This window comes from Phoca vitulina, unplaced genomic scaffold (genome assembly GCF_004348235.1).
Source record: "Phoca vitulina isolate PV1807 unplaced genomic scaffold, GSC_HSeal_1.0 scaffold2, whole genome shotgun sequence".
NCBI classification, from domain to species: Eukaryota; Metazoa; Chordata; class Mammalia; order Carnivora; family Phocidae; genus Phoca; species Phoca vitulina.
Window position 1 is genome coordinate 58,502,970 of NW_022589705.1, and position 16,302 is coordinate 58,519,271.

Below are 16,302 nucleotides of genomic sequence, written 5' to 3' on the forward strand. Positions count from 1 at the left end.
AAATCTTAACGTTTGTTACTCTGGAGGGTAGATACATAATTATTTGTTACCTAATTTTTCCTACTTTTCTGTAATAAGTTTTGGGGACTTTTTTTCCCCAGGGGAGGAAAGAGGGGAAGAAGGGAGAGGTTAAAGCAAATAGGCAGAGGGGACCTGGTGTGGCGTTGGGTGTGGAGTGGGGAGGACAGAGAGGTCCTTTGATTGGGGCACTGCCTTTCTTCAGGAATGAATGGAAAAGGAGTTTAGAGAGGTAAGTGAGAAGCTGAAGCTCAGAGAGGTTAGCTCAGAGGTCACACAGCGAGCAGCGGGGGGCCCTTTGGACTGTCAGCACCCAAGTTCCCGCTCTTGCTAGAAGTGTACCCGGGCGTGGCTCGAGCAGGCCCCAGCCAAGGCCAAGGGAGCTCAGCAGGGTTGCCCAAGGGAACCCATGGTAGACATCTCTAGTCAATCACAAAACCCTGAGTCCTGACCTCAGAATCCTCCTGAACCCCATGTTGCGGACATCCTCTATCCATCAGTTGCCGTTGGCGTACAAGATGAAATCTAGTTCGCATCTTTGGCAGATGCCGTGGGGTGTCCAGCCCACACTCCCCAACCCGTTCCACTTCAGGGCACGTCAGCCGGGCTTGCCACGGCCAAGACAGGCAGCTCGGCGCCCACGGCAGGCCAGCGGAGCCGGCAGGTCATACCCCCGGCAATTCTCAGCCGCTGACTAGCAAGAGCTGACAAGCACATCGCCCCCCCCGCCCCGCCCCCGTGCCCTCACCTTCAGGGGGCGGGTAACTCGGAGGCACGCCTTCTCCCTTGGCTCCTGGAATTCCTTGGCAGGAGAAAGTTCTATCTGCGCATCGCGGGAACATGCCTGATCACATGCCAGTTATGGGGTCCTTCCCTTCCCTGTCTCACTCGCCTCACTCCCCAGCTGTCATTTCCAGGGATCACTCTCAATTAAACCTACTTCCAGTCTGGTCTTATGGTCTGATTATGGGAGTCCCAAGACGCCCCCTTCATCTAGTCTAATCCTTTCATTTTATGGACGAGGGAATTAGGCTCAGCAAAGGGGAGCAACTTGCCCACGCCAGCGCCAGTGGCAGGGCCCTCGGGAGAACCGGTTCTCTTGGCTGAGGGGTTAGCCCTTCCCGGGGCTGCTGCCTCGGGAGGGCTGTTCCTGCACTGATCCATCCCACCGCCACCTCAGGGGCCCCAGTAGTTCATATCCCAGGGCAACCCCTGGGCGTCAGAGACAGGCTGCAGAGGGACCTTCCCTGGAGGCCCCGCGCTCAGTTCCGAGGTGGACACCTCTCCTCCTTTGGTCCTCCAGCCAGTCCCTTGAGCTCCCAGGGCCTTGGTCTCCTCAGCAGTGGGATGAGGCTGCCACCTGCGGGGTGGGTAGCAAGGGTTATTCAGGTGAGCAACCCGCCCGCCCCTTCCCCACCACGGGCACCATCCCGGAAAGATGAAAAGGCACATGGCCACTTTTTAAAAGAAAATAATTTAAAATTATATTTGCTTTTTAATTTTAGTGGAAAATGCATATTCTCTCCACATAGATTACCTATTAAATTGAATAGACCAATAAGAAAATGATTCCTGTTTTTTAGCCACTAAAACATTAATTCTCGGTATTTCTGCCTGGATCTGCATGTAGCTGAGGGGTCTGAGAGCCCCCGGTCTCACCACTGGTGTGGAGGAAAAAGCAGATCCGAACCCCGCTTCCCCCTCCCTACTGTGTGACCTAGGGGCAGTATCTTCCTCTCTGAACCTCAGGCTCTTTGTCGGTAATGTGGGCAGGAGGATCCCCACCTTGGAGTGCTCCATCAGAGGGCGGAGGGGAAGGGCCAGGCAGGAGCCTGGGAGGGGACTGCCCGCAGGGGGGGTGTGGCCAGGCCAGGCCTGCTGTCCTCCCTCCGCCAGGCTGCCCCTGGTGACGGGGCAGGAACCTGTGCCGAGTTCTCTGCACAGGGCTCCCCAGTGCCGGGAGGCTGGAGCTGGGAGCTGGAGGCCAGAGACATGAACAAAATCTTCCCCCAGGTAAGAGCTGCTTTAAAATGGCTCCCCGACCTGGGGGAGCCAACCCTGGGACAAAGAGTGGGCTTAAGTAAAAAGGGGAGGCGCTGAGGTGGCCCAGGTCTCCCCTGCTCTGGAGGCTCCCTCCCAGGTTGTAGGGGACCCAGCAGGTGAACCGGCCGCATAGTTCGGGTGGCGAGCGCTGGAAGGGGGCCAGAGAGCCAGGTGGACAGGGGGCCAGGGGCGGGAGCGGTCAGCACTATGGGGGGCGGCATCAAGGAAAGCCCCTCCAAGGATGAGCCTGAGCAGGGCTGAAGGATGAATGTTTGCCAAGTGGACAGTGGGGAGAAGGGCATTGCGGGCAGAGGACACGGTCCAGGCGAAGGGGTGCAATCGTGAAGCGCACGTGGTGGGCTAGAGGCGCGCAGCACACTGGCAGGCGTGCGGCCCGTGATTCCACGCCAGGCTCTCCTCGACCCTTCGGAAAACGCCTTCTGTCTGGCTCCCAGAGGCCGGCCCTCGGCCCACCTAAGCCCACCCCTCCCTCTGTTCTCTTGGGCAGGGAGACGGCAATGACAGTGCTGCTGGAGCCAAAGCCCTCCCTGGAGGGGAAGGTAAAGGGCAGAGCTCCCGGGGGGCTCCCTTGAGGCGGGGCCGCTGCTACAGAGGCATGAACAGGGCTCCCTAAGGCCCCCACTGTCCCTCAGACCTCTGCCTCCACACTGACATGTCTGCTCCCAGCTTCCTGGCCGCCGGGCTGACAGTCACCTGCTTAAGAGGGGGCTTCTTTCGCTCCCTGCATTTGTTGAGCACCTATCTGTGCAGCCTCCCACACACCCCATACAGTTTCCACGATGACCTAAAGAGCTCGGGAGCCAATTCCCTGACTTGGTGGGTGACCCGGGCCATTCTCTGTCCCTCTGAGGGATCAAGTAGGCAGGATCACATACTTAGTGAGCACCTACTGTGTACCACTGACTCGCCATGCACCCAGGACAGGTTGCTTTGCCTTTATGCAATAAAGGAAGGAACACACATTTATTGAGCATCTACTGTATGCCCTGTCGTGGCCCACATTTGTCAATGAGGAAAGAGAACCAGAGGTAGATAAAAATAATATCAGCTATAAAGGATCAACACCCACCCCCGCCCCCCCACCCCGCCCTAGTCTGTGCCGGGCAGCATATGGCCTCTTTCAGTCCCCGGGACAGCTCTGAGAAGGGGTCCTATTTGGAGACAATAACAGATGAGGCAGCTGAGGCTAAGGGAGTTTGGGGAGGTTGGCCAAACTGGGATACCGTGCAGCTGGGAGGTGGGAGAGGTAGATGGAGTTCAAATTCAAGCTGGGGTTCCTCTGGTGGCAAAGTGCCTGTGCCCTCATTCACAGCTCCCTGCTGGGCATGGCTGTGGGACAAATATCCTCCTTCCCCCATCTGTCCAGGGAGGGCCGGCGCCGAAGGGCTTCTGAGCTCCAAAGAGCGGCGTCTTCGTGGGCCCGGGCCCGGTGCTGCCAGTCCTGTCTCAGGTCCCCCCCTGGGCCCCCCCCCCCCCCCCCCAACCCCACAGCCTGTGCTGCACAAATATTTGAGGAGCAGCTGCTTGAATGCTTGGGCTCCACGCTGTCTCCCTGGTTACCTGAGTTGGCCCTGTGTTCACCGACCGGGGAGCCACCAGCAGCCCTGTGGGCGTGGCGGGTTTTCAGCTCAGTTCCCCACACCCTTGCGCCAGGCCTTCGCTCCTACACACTGTCCCTGGAATGCCTTCCCCCGGCCCCCTGCCTGCCCTGCCTGTGGAAATCCCGCCCCCCGGCTCCCGGCGCCCCTCCCTCCGGCCCCCGCGGCCTACTAGCTGAAACCTTTAGAGCACTATGTGCCAAGCACGGTTCCAACCGGTTCGCTAGCTTAGCTTAGTCCTCTCAACAGCCCTAAGGTAGATATTATGACCCACCCGCCCTGCCCCGCCTTTCCACATGAGGAAACAGACGTAGAGAAATAAAGTGACTTCTCAGTGTGATCCAGCTGGGAGTCCAACCAGCATCAGCTGGCTCCAGACTGGACGGTCAGTTGGCATCGTTCAAAGGTTTTGGCGTTGACTCGTGTCCAGCTCTGCACGAGGTGATCTGGACCTTTTCTTCTCTGAGCCTCAGTTTCCTCGTCTATAAAATAAAGGTTGTTTTTGAAAAGTAAAAGCAATTGCTATCTAGGGCCTGCTTTAGTTTTTCTCCAGGCGGCAGCTCACTAAGCAGGTGTCCATTTCTCCTGGCCTCCTGAGAAGTCCTCGAAGGAGGACAGCGGGGTGAGGGCCATGATGCAGGGACCCGGACGCTCATCCCAACTGCTACTCACCAGCCACTGGCCCGGGCGAGGGACGGGTGCTTGGCAGAGGTGGGCCCACAGGCAGAACCAAGAGCATCATGGAAGGCTCAGGAGCCCCCTCCTCCAAGGCGGCCTTCCTGCCCCCAGCCCCGCAGGTGGGGAGGCACATCTGTAGGGGTGGGCAAGGGGGATCCCTGGTGGCCACTGGTTTCCCACCCTGCACGTAGGCTGCGGCCCGCTCTGCTGCTCGCGCCGGGGCGCCTGTCTCTCGGCCTTCTTGCTGCTCCTGCTGGTGACTCTCGCAGCCCTGATCGCCCTGGTCACCATCCTTGGACTCCCACCGCGCACACCAGGTCAGTGTGGTCCAGAGAGGGTGGGCCGGGCTTGCTAGGAGGGGATGGGGACCCCAGAGTGATAAGGAAGCCTAACACTGCTGGCTTCTCCATGATGAGACACATCCAGGACTCTGAGCTGCCATTTGCACATCTGCAATATGAGTTATCGAGAGGACCCAGCTCTGATGTCACCTTCCTCAGGAACCCTTCCCTGACCCCTAGGCTGGGCGGCGTGCCTTGGCCCCCACGGCCCCCACACTTCCTGGGGGGTGCCGTCCATCTGTGTGTCCGCCTCCACCAGAGGACAGGGCCATGTCTGGTCCATCCCTGCAGCCCTGCCTCATGGAACTAATAGTTTGGAGATTAATGGACATTAATCAAAGAAGCCCATTAAGGCGGGGTTAATAGGGGCTCTGCGAGTCTTGAACAGGGGCTCTGACCCAGGCTAGGAGTCAGGTGGGCAGCTTGAGAAGTGAAAGGAAGCGGGGCCATGAAGAAAAGGTGGCCAGTGGTTGGTGGCGGGGTGGCAGGAAAAGCCTCCAGGCACAGGGAAGGCCAGGTGCAGAGTCCCGAGGGTGGGAAGAAACGTGAGGAGGAGACACAGGAGGCCAATGGCCCCGAGGGCCAGAGCAGTGGGCAGGGCGGGTGCCCAGGGCCTCAAAGGCTGTACTGGGAAAGGGTCACCATCCCGAGCGCCACGGGCAGGGGCTTCAGCTGGGGGTGGGGTGTCCTTTCTGAGAGATGGCTCTGTAGCCAGGTGGGGGGTAGAAAGGGACAAGGGGGAGCAAGGGGTAAACACAGTACTCTACACCCTTGTGCAAGAACATGGGCACCGAGTGAAGTGAACACGTGAGGAGTCGCACTCATGTGCCCATGTGCACACACACGTGTGCCCGTGAGTGTGTGCGCACGTCTGTGTGTGCATACCTGTCTGTGTGAGAGTGTGTATCTGTGTGCATGAGTGTGCACGTCTGTGCGTGTGCATGCGTGTCCGTGTGTGTATGTATGTGTGACAGCGGGGATGTCTCTGAGACTCAGCCCCCCTCTCACTAGCCGAAACCGCTCTGGGAGGTGGGAGGCGGTTCGTGGGCGCCCAAACACAGCTGCACAGGCCCGAGCCCGTCTCCAGCCGGCATGCACAGCCGGGGGGCCAGGGTGACCTCCCCACCTTGTCTGCCATTTTCTCTCCTTTAATTCTTCAGAGCAGCCCGGGGGCGGGTGTCCCCCCCAGTGGGATGGAAGGGAAGATGCTCAGCTGCCCACCATTCCTGGACACTGGGGAGCCAGCCCCAGCCTTGGGGAAGAGCAGGGTCAGCGGGCCGGGGCTATTAGCCGTGTGACTGGGCCTTGCACCTCTCTGAGCCCTACTTTTCTCATCTATAAAATGGGGCTAAGGATGACACCTCCCAGAGCTATCTGGGGAAACAGAATACAAATGTCAAAGTGCTCTGCGGCCTGTAAAGTTGTGCCCCGATGTCCGGATTGTGGCATAATGGTCCCCAGCCGGCCCCAATAGATTGCTTCTGACAAGCTGACCTGGCACCAGGAACTCCACCATTATTAAAACCACTGCATTGACTGGAGCCCTGTCCTCAGGAGCTTCTGGGAGACTGTCAGTAAGCTCTCAGTAAAGGAGGGAACCGTGAGTTACTCTGCACTTTCTGTGTTCTAGGTTATTCACACAAAAGCTTGTATGTAAGCTCCCCAGCAGTCCTGTGGGGTGTGTGCTCTGGTCCCCATTGTACAAACAAGAAATCTGAGGCTCAGAGAGGTCAAGGCACCTGCCCAAGGTCACGCAGTCGGCAAACGGTAGAGTGGGGGCTTGGACCCAGCCCAGTATCCTCTTGGCCGCCCCAGCCCCTCGGGCCAGCTCAGTGTGCGGCTGAGTTACGGGAATTTGTGAGCACCACTCTTGACCCTCTGGGGTCTCCCCCTGCCAACTCAGGGGCCCAGACCTGTGTGACGCTGACGAACAGGACGGGCTTCCTGTGCCACGACCGGAGGAGTTGCATCCCCGCCAGCAGGGTCTGTGACGGCGTCCGCACCTGTGCCCACGGCGAGGACGAGGACGAGGCCATGTGCCGTGAGTACCTGCTCAGTCCTGCCCTGCCCCAAGGGGACCCCTCCAGGGCCCGTTCAGGGTTGCCCCCCACTCCAGTTCTCCCTGCAGCCACACTAAAGCTCTAGTGTCCCCAGACAGACCAGACGCCTTCCCGTCCCTGGGCCTGTGCTTGTATGGCCCCCCAGCGAGGAACACGGGTCCTCAGCCCGCCCCAGGCGCAGGCACACGTACGTGCCCGTACTAGGAAGGCCTTCACTCTGCGCATCTCCCCCCCAGAGAACCCGTATTCATCTTTCGAGGCAGAGTTCAAGTGTTAACTCCACCCGGAAGCCTTCCCTGACTCTCCAAGTAGGTCAAGGTCCCTCCTCGGGGCTCCCATAGCCCCTCTGCTTCCCTGTGCCCCAGCCCGACTCACATTGGCACATTTGCCACCCCCATCAGACTGTGAACCCCTCGAGGGTGGGCCTGGTCTGCTTGACCTGGGGGGCCTCTGTGCCTGGCAGAGGAGTCTCTGAGATGATTCCCTGAACGGACGATGGAAGAAGTGAATGAAAGAATAAATGAATGAGTGAATGAATGAATGAGTGACTGAATGGGTCCCAGACCTTAGAGACCTGACAGTGCCCAGGAGAGAAAAGCCCTGGCTACGTGGACTAGGCACTTTCCATGTAGGAGGGAGAGAGTCTGGGGAGTTGGAGCGGGTGGGGTGGGGGAGTGGAGGGGGGAAGTGTCACTGCATCATGGACCTTCTAGACTAGAAGAGATGTCAAAGGTCATCTAGTGCATGTCACAGCTCATGCCCAAATCGTCTCCTAACAAACCGACCTAGCATCTGCTTGCATACTCCTGGGATGGGGGGGCTCACTACAGCCTGAGGCAGCTGCTCCCCTCATCACATGGTTTTCACGGGAGTGTCTCCCGTGGACTGAGTTTAGAGCTGTCTCCCTGTAGCATCCTTGATTGGCTCCAACTCTGTTCCTTCAGCTGAACCACATTTGAATCTATCTCCCATGATGGGGGCACTGCATGGATTTGAAAATTGCTTTCTTGCCCGCCGTGAGTATCCCCTTCCCAGGGCCACACTCCACACTCCTACGGTCATGCCCCTCAGGGCTGGTTTTCTCCACTCCAGCAGCACACCACAGGACACACACCAGCTGCCCTTGTCCCCCTCTTCGGTCGGGCTCTAGAAGTATCCATGACATTTCTGGCCGGCCCTGGCTAGTCCAAAGAACAAAGGCTTTTCTCCTCCCAAAGGCCTCTCGTCCTGTGGCCTGAGTTTGTGTTCTTTTTTGGGAGCCCCTTCAGCCACTGCCTCACACAGAACCCACTTTCAAGAACAGTGCCCTGACTCCCTCTCTCACAAAGTTTGTGAACCCACATCCTCTGCATTCTGGCGCCCAAGTGCAAGACTTCACATTTATTCTTGTTACGTTCCTGTTGGAGGAGGTTTCCTGGAGGTGAAGGAACTTGAGCCTGGCCTTGAAAGTGGAATGGCTTTGGAGAGGTGTCGGAAAGGACGCTTCTGGAGGAAGGAATAGTGCAAGCAATGGTGTGAGGCGGGCATGCCCCAGAGCTAAGCCGGGAATGAACGAGGGAGACGCGCTCTCCGGCCATCTTGTTGGGCAGACAGGGAAAGAATCCTCCTCTCGCCTTGACTTGGCCTCCTCCCCAGGAAACCTTCTCCTGTGCCCTTCTCCTTGTGAGCCCGGGTTTGGGGGTGGCCAGGACAGTCCACCTCCAGATAGACGTCTGGAGGCCAGATGTGGACTTCCCCCTGCTTCATCTATGCCACTGTAGGGGACATGCCCCAGAGCCTCCCCAGCTTCCTCGTCGCCCGCTGTGGAGACCCGTCTTCCTGGATCTACTCAGACCAAAAGTGTGATGGGGCCAACAACTGCGGGGACTGCTCAGATGAACTGAGCCCAGGTATGGGTCTGGGCACAGGCTAGGCTGGGGCAGGGGGCTAGGCAGTGGCCAAAGGGCAGAGCTTGACCAGAGAATCTCAGAGGTTCCCCTGCCTCCCCTTCTTGCATTCCATGAAGTTTTCCACTGCTGCTTGAATGCCTCCAGTGGTGGAGGGCTCGCTACCACTCCAAGTGGCTTCTTCTGGAGGCTTATTCTTCTGTGGTGGGGCACCTACCTTCAAGGGCACGGATGAAGAAACCAGGGACCAGATGGTCATGCAAGGAGTACGTACAAGGCCAAACTGGGATTTCAGCATGGGTTTCCCTCCTCTCCTCTGCACCTCCCAACCACCCTGTGAGGAAAGCAGGGCAGGAATCCCTAGCCCCAAACTTATATGTAGGTAAACTTAGGCCAGAGCAGAGAAGGGACTTCATAGAAGAAGGGATAGGAACGGAGCAGGAATGTAAACCCAGGTCTCCTGACTCCAAGTCTGGAGCTCTTTCACTGCCCCAGACTTTCCTTTCAATTCCTTCCCCATTGTTCAATCAACAAACGTGCCGAGCACTGGTACCAGAGCCCGGTGCCAGAAGGGAATCAAACGTGTGTCCGACCCAGGATTAACATCATGCTGAGGCCAAAAGGACGTGCTGGGGACCTAGAGAGGGGTTTTTTGAGGGGAGGGGTGCAGGTAAGAATCCAGGGAGTCTTCTCAGAAGACGCGGTATTCAAGCAGGCTTTAGAGAGTGGACAGGTTTCAACAGGCAGAAGCTGAGCGTGCAGGAAAGCACAGGGGGGGCCCAGGGTACAGAGCAAAGGAGGGAAGTCCGTGAGGCATCCCCAAGGAGCCTGTCGTAAGTCGGCTGGTGTGGCTGAGTCAGGGTGAGGGAGGGAGGACAGGCTGGGGGAGAGAATATGCTCCCCTTAATATCCGAACACTGGCTGTGTGCCTGGCCCTTGGCTTATCTTCCTTAATAACAACCTTGAGCCGAGGAGGAAACCGAGGCCCAGGCAGGGTGAGAGACTTGCTTCCGGTCACACAGCCTGTGATCTGGGGAGTCCAGATTCTCTCTGCCACAGGGGCATAAGGAATACAGTCAAGCCATGTCCGACGGGGTGGGGCCGTGGGGAGCCAGGGCTGCTCCGGCCACAGCAGCGCCCCTTCCGCTGTGCCCACAGTGACCGCATGCCCGCCCTGTGGCCCGGGCTGGTGGCGCTGCCCCTCCACCGTCTTCGGGTACTGCGGCTGCATCCCCAGGAGCCTCTGCCGTGACCTCGTGCAGCACTGCTCCGACTGGTCCGATGAGTACTCCTGTCCTGGACCCTGAGTGGGGCCCCCCGGCCAGAGTGCGAGGCAGGGTGGAAAGGCACTGATAAGGCGTCACATGAGCATCGAATGCAAGAACACGAGGGCAGGAAGGAGGCTTCAAGATCATCTAGTGGGATCCGCGCACCAGTGTCTCTGAATAAGAATCGCCTCTCCTGCTTTCAAGTTGTTCAGCCTATCCTTGAATGCCTCCAGTGTCAGGGGCTCACTACCAGGTCAGACCACTCCTGACAAAGAGGAAAGGGATCCGCGTTCATGATTTTAGGCGTGTCTCTGGGGCCACACAGAAGAAAGCTGTTCCTCTGCCCCAAGACAGGCTCCAGATCCTGACCCTGTCACCCCTTAGAAAAAAGATAAAACCAAGCCAAGGAGTTCAGCTCTTATGGATGGCACATATATGTGAAGTGGATGCCACTTTCTGCCTCCTTGGGTACCCAAGACAGATATTGCTGGGTTCACATGCAGCCTTAGCATTTTTCTCCACTCAGTGATCCTAGTAGGCCCTGCTGATCGATCAGAGGAGATTGCACACGAGGCAGGGTACCTGCCATCCTGCCCATGGGAAGCCATCCCGGGAGGCTCTGAGCTGGAGAATAGAAGGTCAGGAGAAAGAGCAGCTTGAGGGGCTCCTCACGGCCCTTCTGTCCGTCCCATTCTTCACCCTGCCACTCCCCACCCTCCACCCCGTGACCAGCTGCCCAGCCAAACAGCCCAGACTTCCTGAGGGAGGGACTGTATTTTGGTCCCGGAAGCCTAAGTGAATGAGCCGTTTATCTGAATACTTTCCAGTTTCACAATAGCCAGACAGGCAAGGATGGGTATCCCCCTTAAACAGATGAGGAAACCAAGGTCCAGAAGAAGAAATGACTTGCCCAGGTCATACAGCAAAGTCAGTGCCGGAACTGGAACTCAAGCACGGTCTCTAGTGTCCCAGCTCCGAAGCCTTTTCTGCTCCCAATGGGATCATACCTTGGCCAGGAACAGAATTTCTGTGGGGTATTTAAAAAAAGTAATTTGGGGGGCACCTGGGTGGGTTGAGCGTCTGACTCTTGGTTTCTACTCAGGTCATGATCTCAGGATTGTGAGATCAAGTCCTGCGTTGGGCTCTGCACTGAGTGTGGAGTCTGTTTAAATTCTCTCTCTCCCTCCGCCCACAAATAAATAAATCTTAAAATAAATAAAATAAAAATAAAAATGTGAAAATAAAAAAATAAAAAATAAAAAATCTTTAAAAAATTAAAAAAAAAATTGAAAGTCAGAATGTGGTCCACCCCTATTCTGAAAAAGAGACTTAGAATTTGGAATCTGGCCAAAAGGAGAGTTCTTATTGAGGAAGACAGATATATCCCCATTGAAAATTAATAAAATATAGCAGTCTTTGGTGAGATTTGAATTGAACATAAGCATCTGAGAGACTGTTGAGCTCTAGTTCATTCTTTTCCTCACTGAGCAGCCTCCATGCACCTGCTCTGGGCCAAGGCAATGCCAGGCACCCAGGAGCAAAGAGACCTGGATCCCAGCACACGAGGAGCACAAGGTCTCATGGAGGAGGCCCCTCACACATAAAGGATGGGTGGGGTAGCAGGAATGCTGGGCTGAGGCCACCAAGGAGGTGCCTTTGGGGAGTGAGGACACAATCCCGTCCCTGAGCCTGATGACCTGAGGACCAGCTCCTGGGACAAGGTACCTCAGGGATCCTGGCTGAGGGACAGTCACCCGTGGCTAAGCTTCCCTCCAACTTAGAGGAGAGGGGCATTCATTCCCCACTGAGGGGCCGATGTGAATGCAGATATGGGGGTGTGACTGGGTATAGCTCAACCCAGGAATGTGCAGCAGGCCAGAGTAGCCAAAGCATCGGCTGGGGGTAGGAGACAGTAGGAGATGAGGTGAGGAGGTGAACCAGGATGTGATCCTGCAGGGCACAGACTGTCACACCTCCTCCTAAGGGCAGTGGGCGTCATCATGGGCAATGAGCAAGGAAGCATCCTGGACCTACAATGACCTTTAATTACACTAGTCTAAGAAAGATGCCAGCACCCAGACCAAGTGGGCAGAGGGGGTAGTCAAAGGCTACTTACTGGTGGAAAACAGGGACTTCAGGGAGCAGGGCGCGGGGAGGGAAGAGGGGGAAGGGGAAGGTGGAGGAGTCCAGACCCAAGAAGGAGCACCAGTCCTCCCGCCCTGGGTGCGCCTTCTCCAACAGGATGCCAGTCTCCAGGGGAATAAAGGGCTGAGCTGGTCCCCGAGGAACAAGAAAAGGTCCAGAGGCTCATTCCAGCACTCCGATGGGACGTGTTCCCCATGCCCTGAGCACTAGTTGTTGAAAACAAGGTTGCTGGGAGGGGGCTATGGGAATGTGCCCCTCATATGCTCATACCGGTCAGCCTCAGTGGTTTGGGCAGCCGGAGAGTGCCCGGTTCCCGCCAGGAAAACGCTTCCTGCTGGTGCTGCAGATGGGCCCTGCCGGGGAGAGGCAGCTGGCCCCAGTGCTCCTCCAGTCCCGGGCTTCTTCAGTGGCTCTTTTCAGAAAAGTGCCCGAGGCACGGGCGCCATTGGTTGCCCGTCATTTTACCCTCCCCTCCCAACCAAACCCACCCACGGGCCCCTAGGGGTTAAGATGCTTCATTTTACAGGTCGGAGAAGCAAGGCTGGAACAAACTTGTCCCGGTCCACTCAGCGTGTCCGTAGCAGGGCAGGACCTACAAGCCAGGTTCCCAGGTGCACAGAGTTGCACACGGTTGGCCCCTGCTGAGCGTTTACTAGGACCCAGGCACTGTGCTCGGTAAGAGCTTTACCCTCCATTCTCACAACGGTGCTCCGAGGCGGGTAACCGTTTGCACACACGTAGAGAGGCCAGCACCTTCTGAAGTGTGCATGACTGGCTGGGGGCAGAGCCAGGAGTCTGGGGGCTCAACTGCGGCAGTCCGCTGTTGAACGCTGTTTCGGGAGATCTGGGAAGCTTCTGGTGGTGGTGATGCCCGTGCAGGGCCATGACGGAGCCCAGTGGGAAGCAAGCCCAGGGCAGCCCAGGCTGAAGAGTGCAGGGAGGGTGGCTGGGAGCCGAGGGAATGTGAAACAGTACCCCATGGCTTCAGGGTGAGGAAGAGCCTCTGATGCTGGGCTGCAGGGAATGAACTTGACTCTGCACGCTACGTGATGCTGGCAGAGGTCTTCAGCAGGAGGAACACATTTGATTCTTCCCTTCTGAGGAGGGGCTGCAAAGAAGGCTCTCTTCCGGGCGTCAGGAAGAACGATGTCATCGGCAAACTATCTTGCGGGCTCATTGAGAAGAAAAAGAGATCCAGAATGTGAATGCCACTTGGAAACATTAAAGCTTTAAGCAGAAGAAAGGGGAGTGCCAAGCACCGCGCCAAGGGCTTTAATGAATATTAAAAGGCAGTATTTAGCCAACACTGAGTACATGCCAAGCACTCTCACCACCTTTTATATGTCTTGTCTCTTGTATCTCATTTTCCCTAATATACACAACCATCCCAGGCACCTGGTTTGGTTAGTCACACTTGACAGAGGCATAGAGAGACGAAGCTGCTTGCCTGAGACCACAGAGCCAGAATCGAACCTGGACAGGCCCAAATCCAGAGCCTGCCACAGCCCCTCCCTGATGTCTCGCTCTTTTGCAGCCCGGATTCCCTGGACGAGAAAGCCGGAGCCCAGGCCAGGGAGCAGCAGCCTGTAAACGGGAGGTGGCTGGCGCTGGCAGAATGGCGTTTGCTCTTTTCTCGTTTATCGGTTCTTCCTTTCAGAAAGAAGCAGGTGCACAGCAACCTCCTGAACAATCCTCCATAAGCCGGGTCCAGAAAGACACAGAGCCCAGGGCAGCCAGCCAGGCCCCTCCCCTGGTTCGCATCAGCAGAGCGGGGCTGGTTGCGGCGGGGTGGGGGTGGGGGGGATTGAATGCAACAGCCTGCATGGAGAACCCAGGCAGCCAGCGTCAATATTTGCCATCTCCCAGCTTCCCTGGCCTCCCCTCCGCCTCTGAGATCAGTACTCCGAGCACAACGGGTTCTTTGCTGTGCAAACACGCAGGGATAGATGAATGGAATTTAAAGAGGCTCAGCCTTCGCCCCAGGGTTTGGACTAGAAATCTGGTCTGGTTTAACCCTCTGAGGTCACTGTTTGCTTAGGATTCTCCGTTCATCCTTAGACTCACCGAACCACAGATGTTGGAACTGGGGAGAAACACATAGCCCAGCCACGCTTTCGACAAGAGGACACCAGGACCAGCTCAAAGTGGCACTGTCTGGTGGCCATCACTGGGATTCTGAGAGCCACTGAGCAACTCCAGGTCAAGGTAGAAGAGATTTCTCTGAATCCTCTTTTTAAAAAATAATTTAGTAAGGTATAATTTACATACAGTAAATGCATAGATCTTAAGTATATGTTCTTAAGTTCAATGAGGTTTTTTTTAAGATTATTTATTTATTTTAAAGAGAGTGAGAGGGAGAGAGCACACATGTGCAGGGGGAAGGGCAGGGGGAGAGAATCTAAAGCAGACTCCCCGCTGAGTGGGGATCTGGGCACAGGGCTCGATCCCACGACCCATGAGATCATGACCTGAGCCAAAACCAAGAATCGGACACTTAACCGACTGAGCCACCCAGGTGTCCCTTAAGTTCCATGAGTTTCTAAAAACAGCTTTATTGAGGTATAATTGACCTACAATAAGTTCCACATACTTTAAGTATATACTTTCATAAGTTTGACATATGTATACACCCACGAAACTATGACAATTAAGATAGTGAACATATTCATCCACCCTCAAGTATCCTTGTGCCCGTCTGTAATCCTTCTGCCTTACCCCTCCCCAGGTCTCCCCCTCATACTCAGGCAGCCAGTGATTTTCTTTCTTCAGTATAATCTGTACTTCTTTAGAATGTTATATGAATAAAATCATATGGTATACAACCTTTTTGTCCGGCTGGCTTCTTTCACTCCGAATAACTATTATGAGACTTACCGTGTGGTAGCATGCCTGATAGTTCAGGCACTCTTCACTTACACATTCATTTGCTAATGGATTTTGGATTATTCCCAATTTTGGTTCTTGCAAATAAAGCAGCTACGATCATTTATGGACAAATCTTTATATGGACATAATATTTTCATTTATCTTGGGGTAATACCTAGGAGTAAAATGCTGGATGTGGTCGGTGTATGTTTACCTTTTTATGAAACTGCTTGTTTTCCAAAGCGGTTGTTTCATTTTGCATTCCCACCATTGAAATATGAGAGTTCTATTGCTCTATATCTTTGCCAACACTTGCTGTGGTCAGCCTTTTTCATTTTAGCTATTCTTTTTTTTTTTTAGTTTTTTACTTATTTAAGTAATCCCTACCCCCAATGTGGGGCTTGAACTCACGGCTCTGAGATCAAGAGTTGTATGCTCCTCCGACTGAGCCAGCCAGGTGCCCCTCATTTTAACTATTCTAATAGGTGTGTGGTAGAATCTCAATGTGACTTTATGTTGCATTTCCTTAACGACTAATGATGTTGAGCATCTTTTCATATGCATCTTTGCCATCTATATTTCTTCCTTGGTGAAGGGTTCGTCAGATCTCTTACCCGTTTTATTTTATTTCTTTTTTCTTTTTGATTGTTTATTTTTTCATTACTGGATTTTGACAGGTTTTTTTTAAAGATTTTATTTATTTGGGACGCCTAGGTGGCTCAGTCGGTTAAGCGGCTGCCTTTAGCTCAGGTCATGATCTCAGGGTCCTGGGATCGAGTCCTGAATCAGGCTCCCTGCTCAGTGGGGAGCCTGCTTCTCCCTCTCCCTCTGCTTGTGCTCTCTCTGTCAAATAAATAAAATCTTAATTTTATTTAAATAAAATTTTATTTAAATAAAATCTTAATTTTATTTATTTGACAGAGAGAGACAGCGAGAGAAGGGACACAAGCAGGGGGAGTGGGAGAGGGAGACCCTTAACAACTGAGCTGCCCAGGTGCCCCGACAGTTTTTTTATATACTCTGAATACACACCCTTTATCAGAGGTGTGATTTGCAAATATTTCTCCCAGTCCGTGATTTGTCACTTCATTCTTTTAACGGTGTCTTTCCAAGAGCAGACGTTTTTTGTTTTGATGAAGTTCAATTTATCAGATTTTTTTCTTTTATGGATCATGCTTTTGGTGCTGTATATATGAAATAATTGCCTAGCCTTAGGTCACAAAGATTTTTATCCTATGTGTTCTAGAAGGTTTCTAGTTTTTGTTTTTCTTTTTTTTTTTTTTTTAATTAACATATAATGTCTTATTTGTTTCAGGAGTACAGGTCTGTGATTCATCAGTCTTATACAATTCACAGTGCTCACCATAGCACACACCCTC

At 54.7% G+C, this 16,302-nt stretch overlaps 1 protein-coding gene across 3 annotated transcripts; it reads left to right on the forward strand.

Annotated features, from left to right (window-relative positions):
• The first annotated feature begins 2,010 nt into the window (after positions 1–2,010).
• On the forward strand, positions 2,011–9,952 carry LDLRAD1 (low density lipoprotein receptor class A domain containing 1). 3 transcript variants are annotated; one of them, XM_032416747.1, is made up of 7 exons: positions 2,011–2,031; positions 2,570–2,621; positions 4,250–4,252; positions 4,550–4,675; positions 6,603–6,740; positions 8,520–8,648; positions 9,804–9,952. In XM_032416747.1, exons 1-7 carry the CDS (start codon positions 2,011–2,013, stop codon positions 9,950–9,952), a joined length of 618 nt encoding a protein of 205 aa, XP_032272638.1. The 3 variants fall into 3 exon arrangements, with proteins under 3 accessions (XP_032272638.1, XP_032272646.1, XP_032272652.1); XM_032416755.1 differs by lacking the exons at positions 4,250–4,252; positions 4,550–4,675; XM_032416761.1 differs by lacking the exons at positions 4,250–4,252; positions 4,550–4,675; positions 6,603–6,740.
• Positions 9,953–16,302: the final 6,350 nt, after the last annotated feature.

Coding starts and splice junctions, on each gene's coding strand:
- LDLRAD1 (XM_032416747.1), top strand. CDS start 2,011: ATGAACAAAATCTTCCCCCAG. Junction 4,676..6,602: donor ACTCCCACCGCGCACACCAG/GTCAGTGTGGTC, acceptor CTGCCAACTCAG/GGGCCCAGACCTGTGTGACG. Junction 6,741..8,519: donor CGAGGACGAGGCCATGTGCC/GTGAGTACCTGC, acceptor ATGCCACTGTAG/GGGACATGCCCCAGAGCCTC.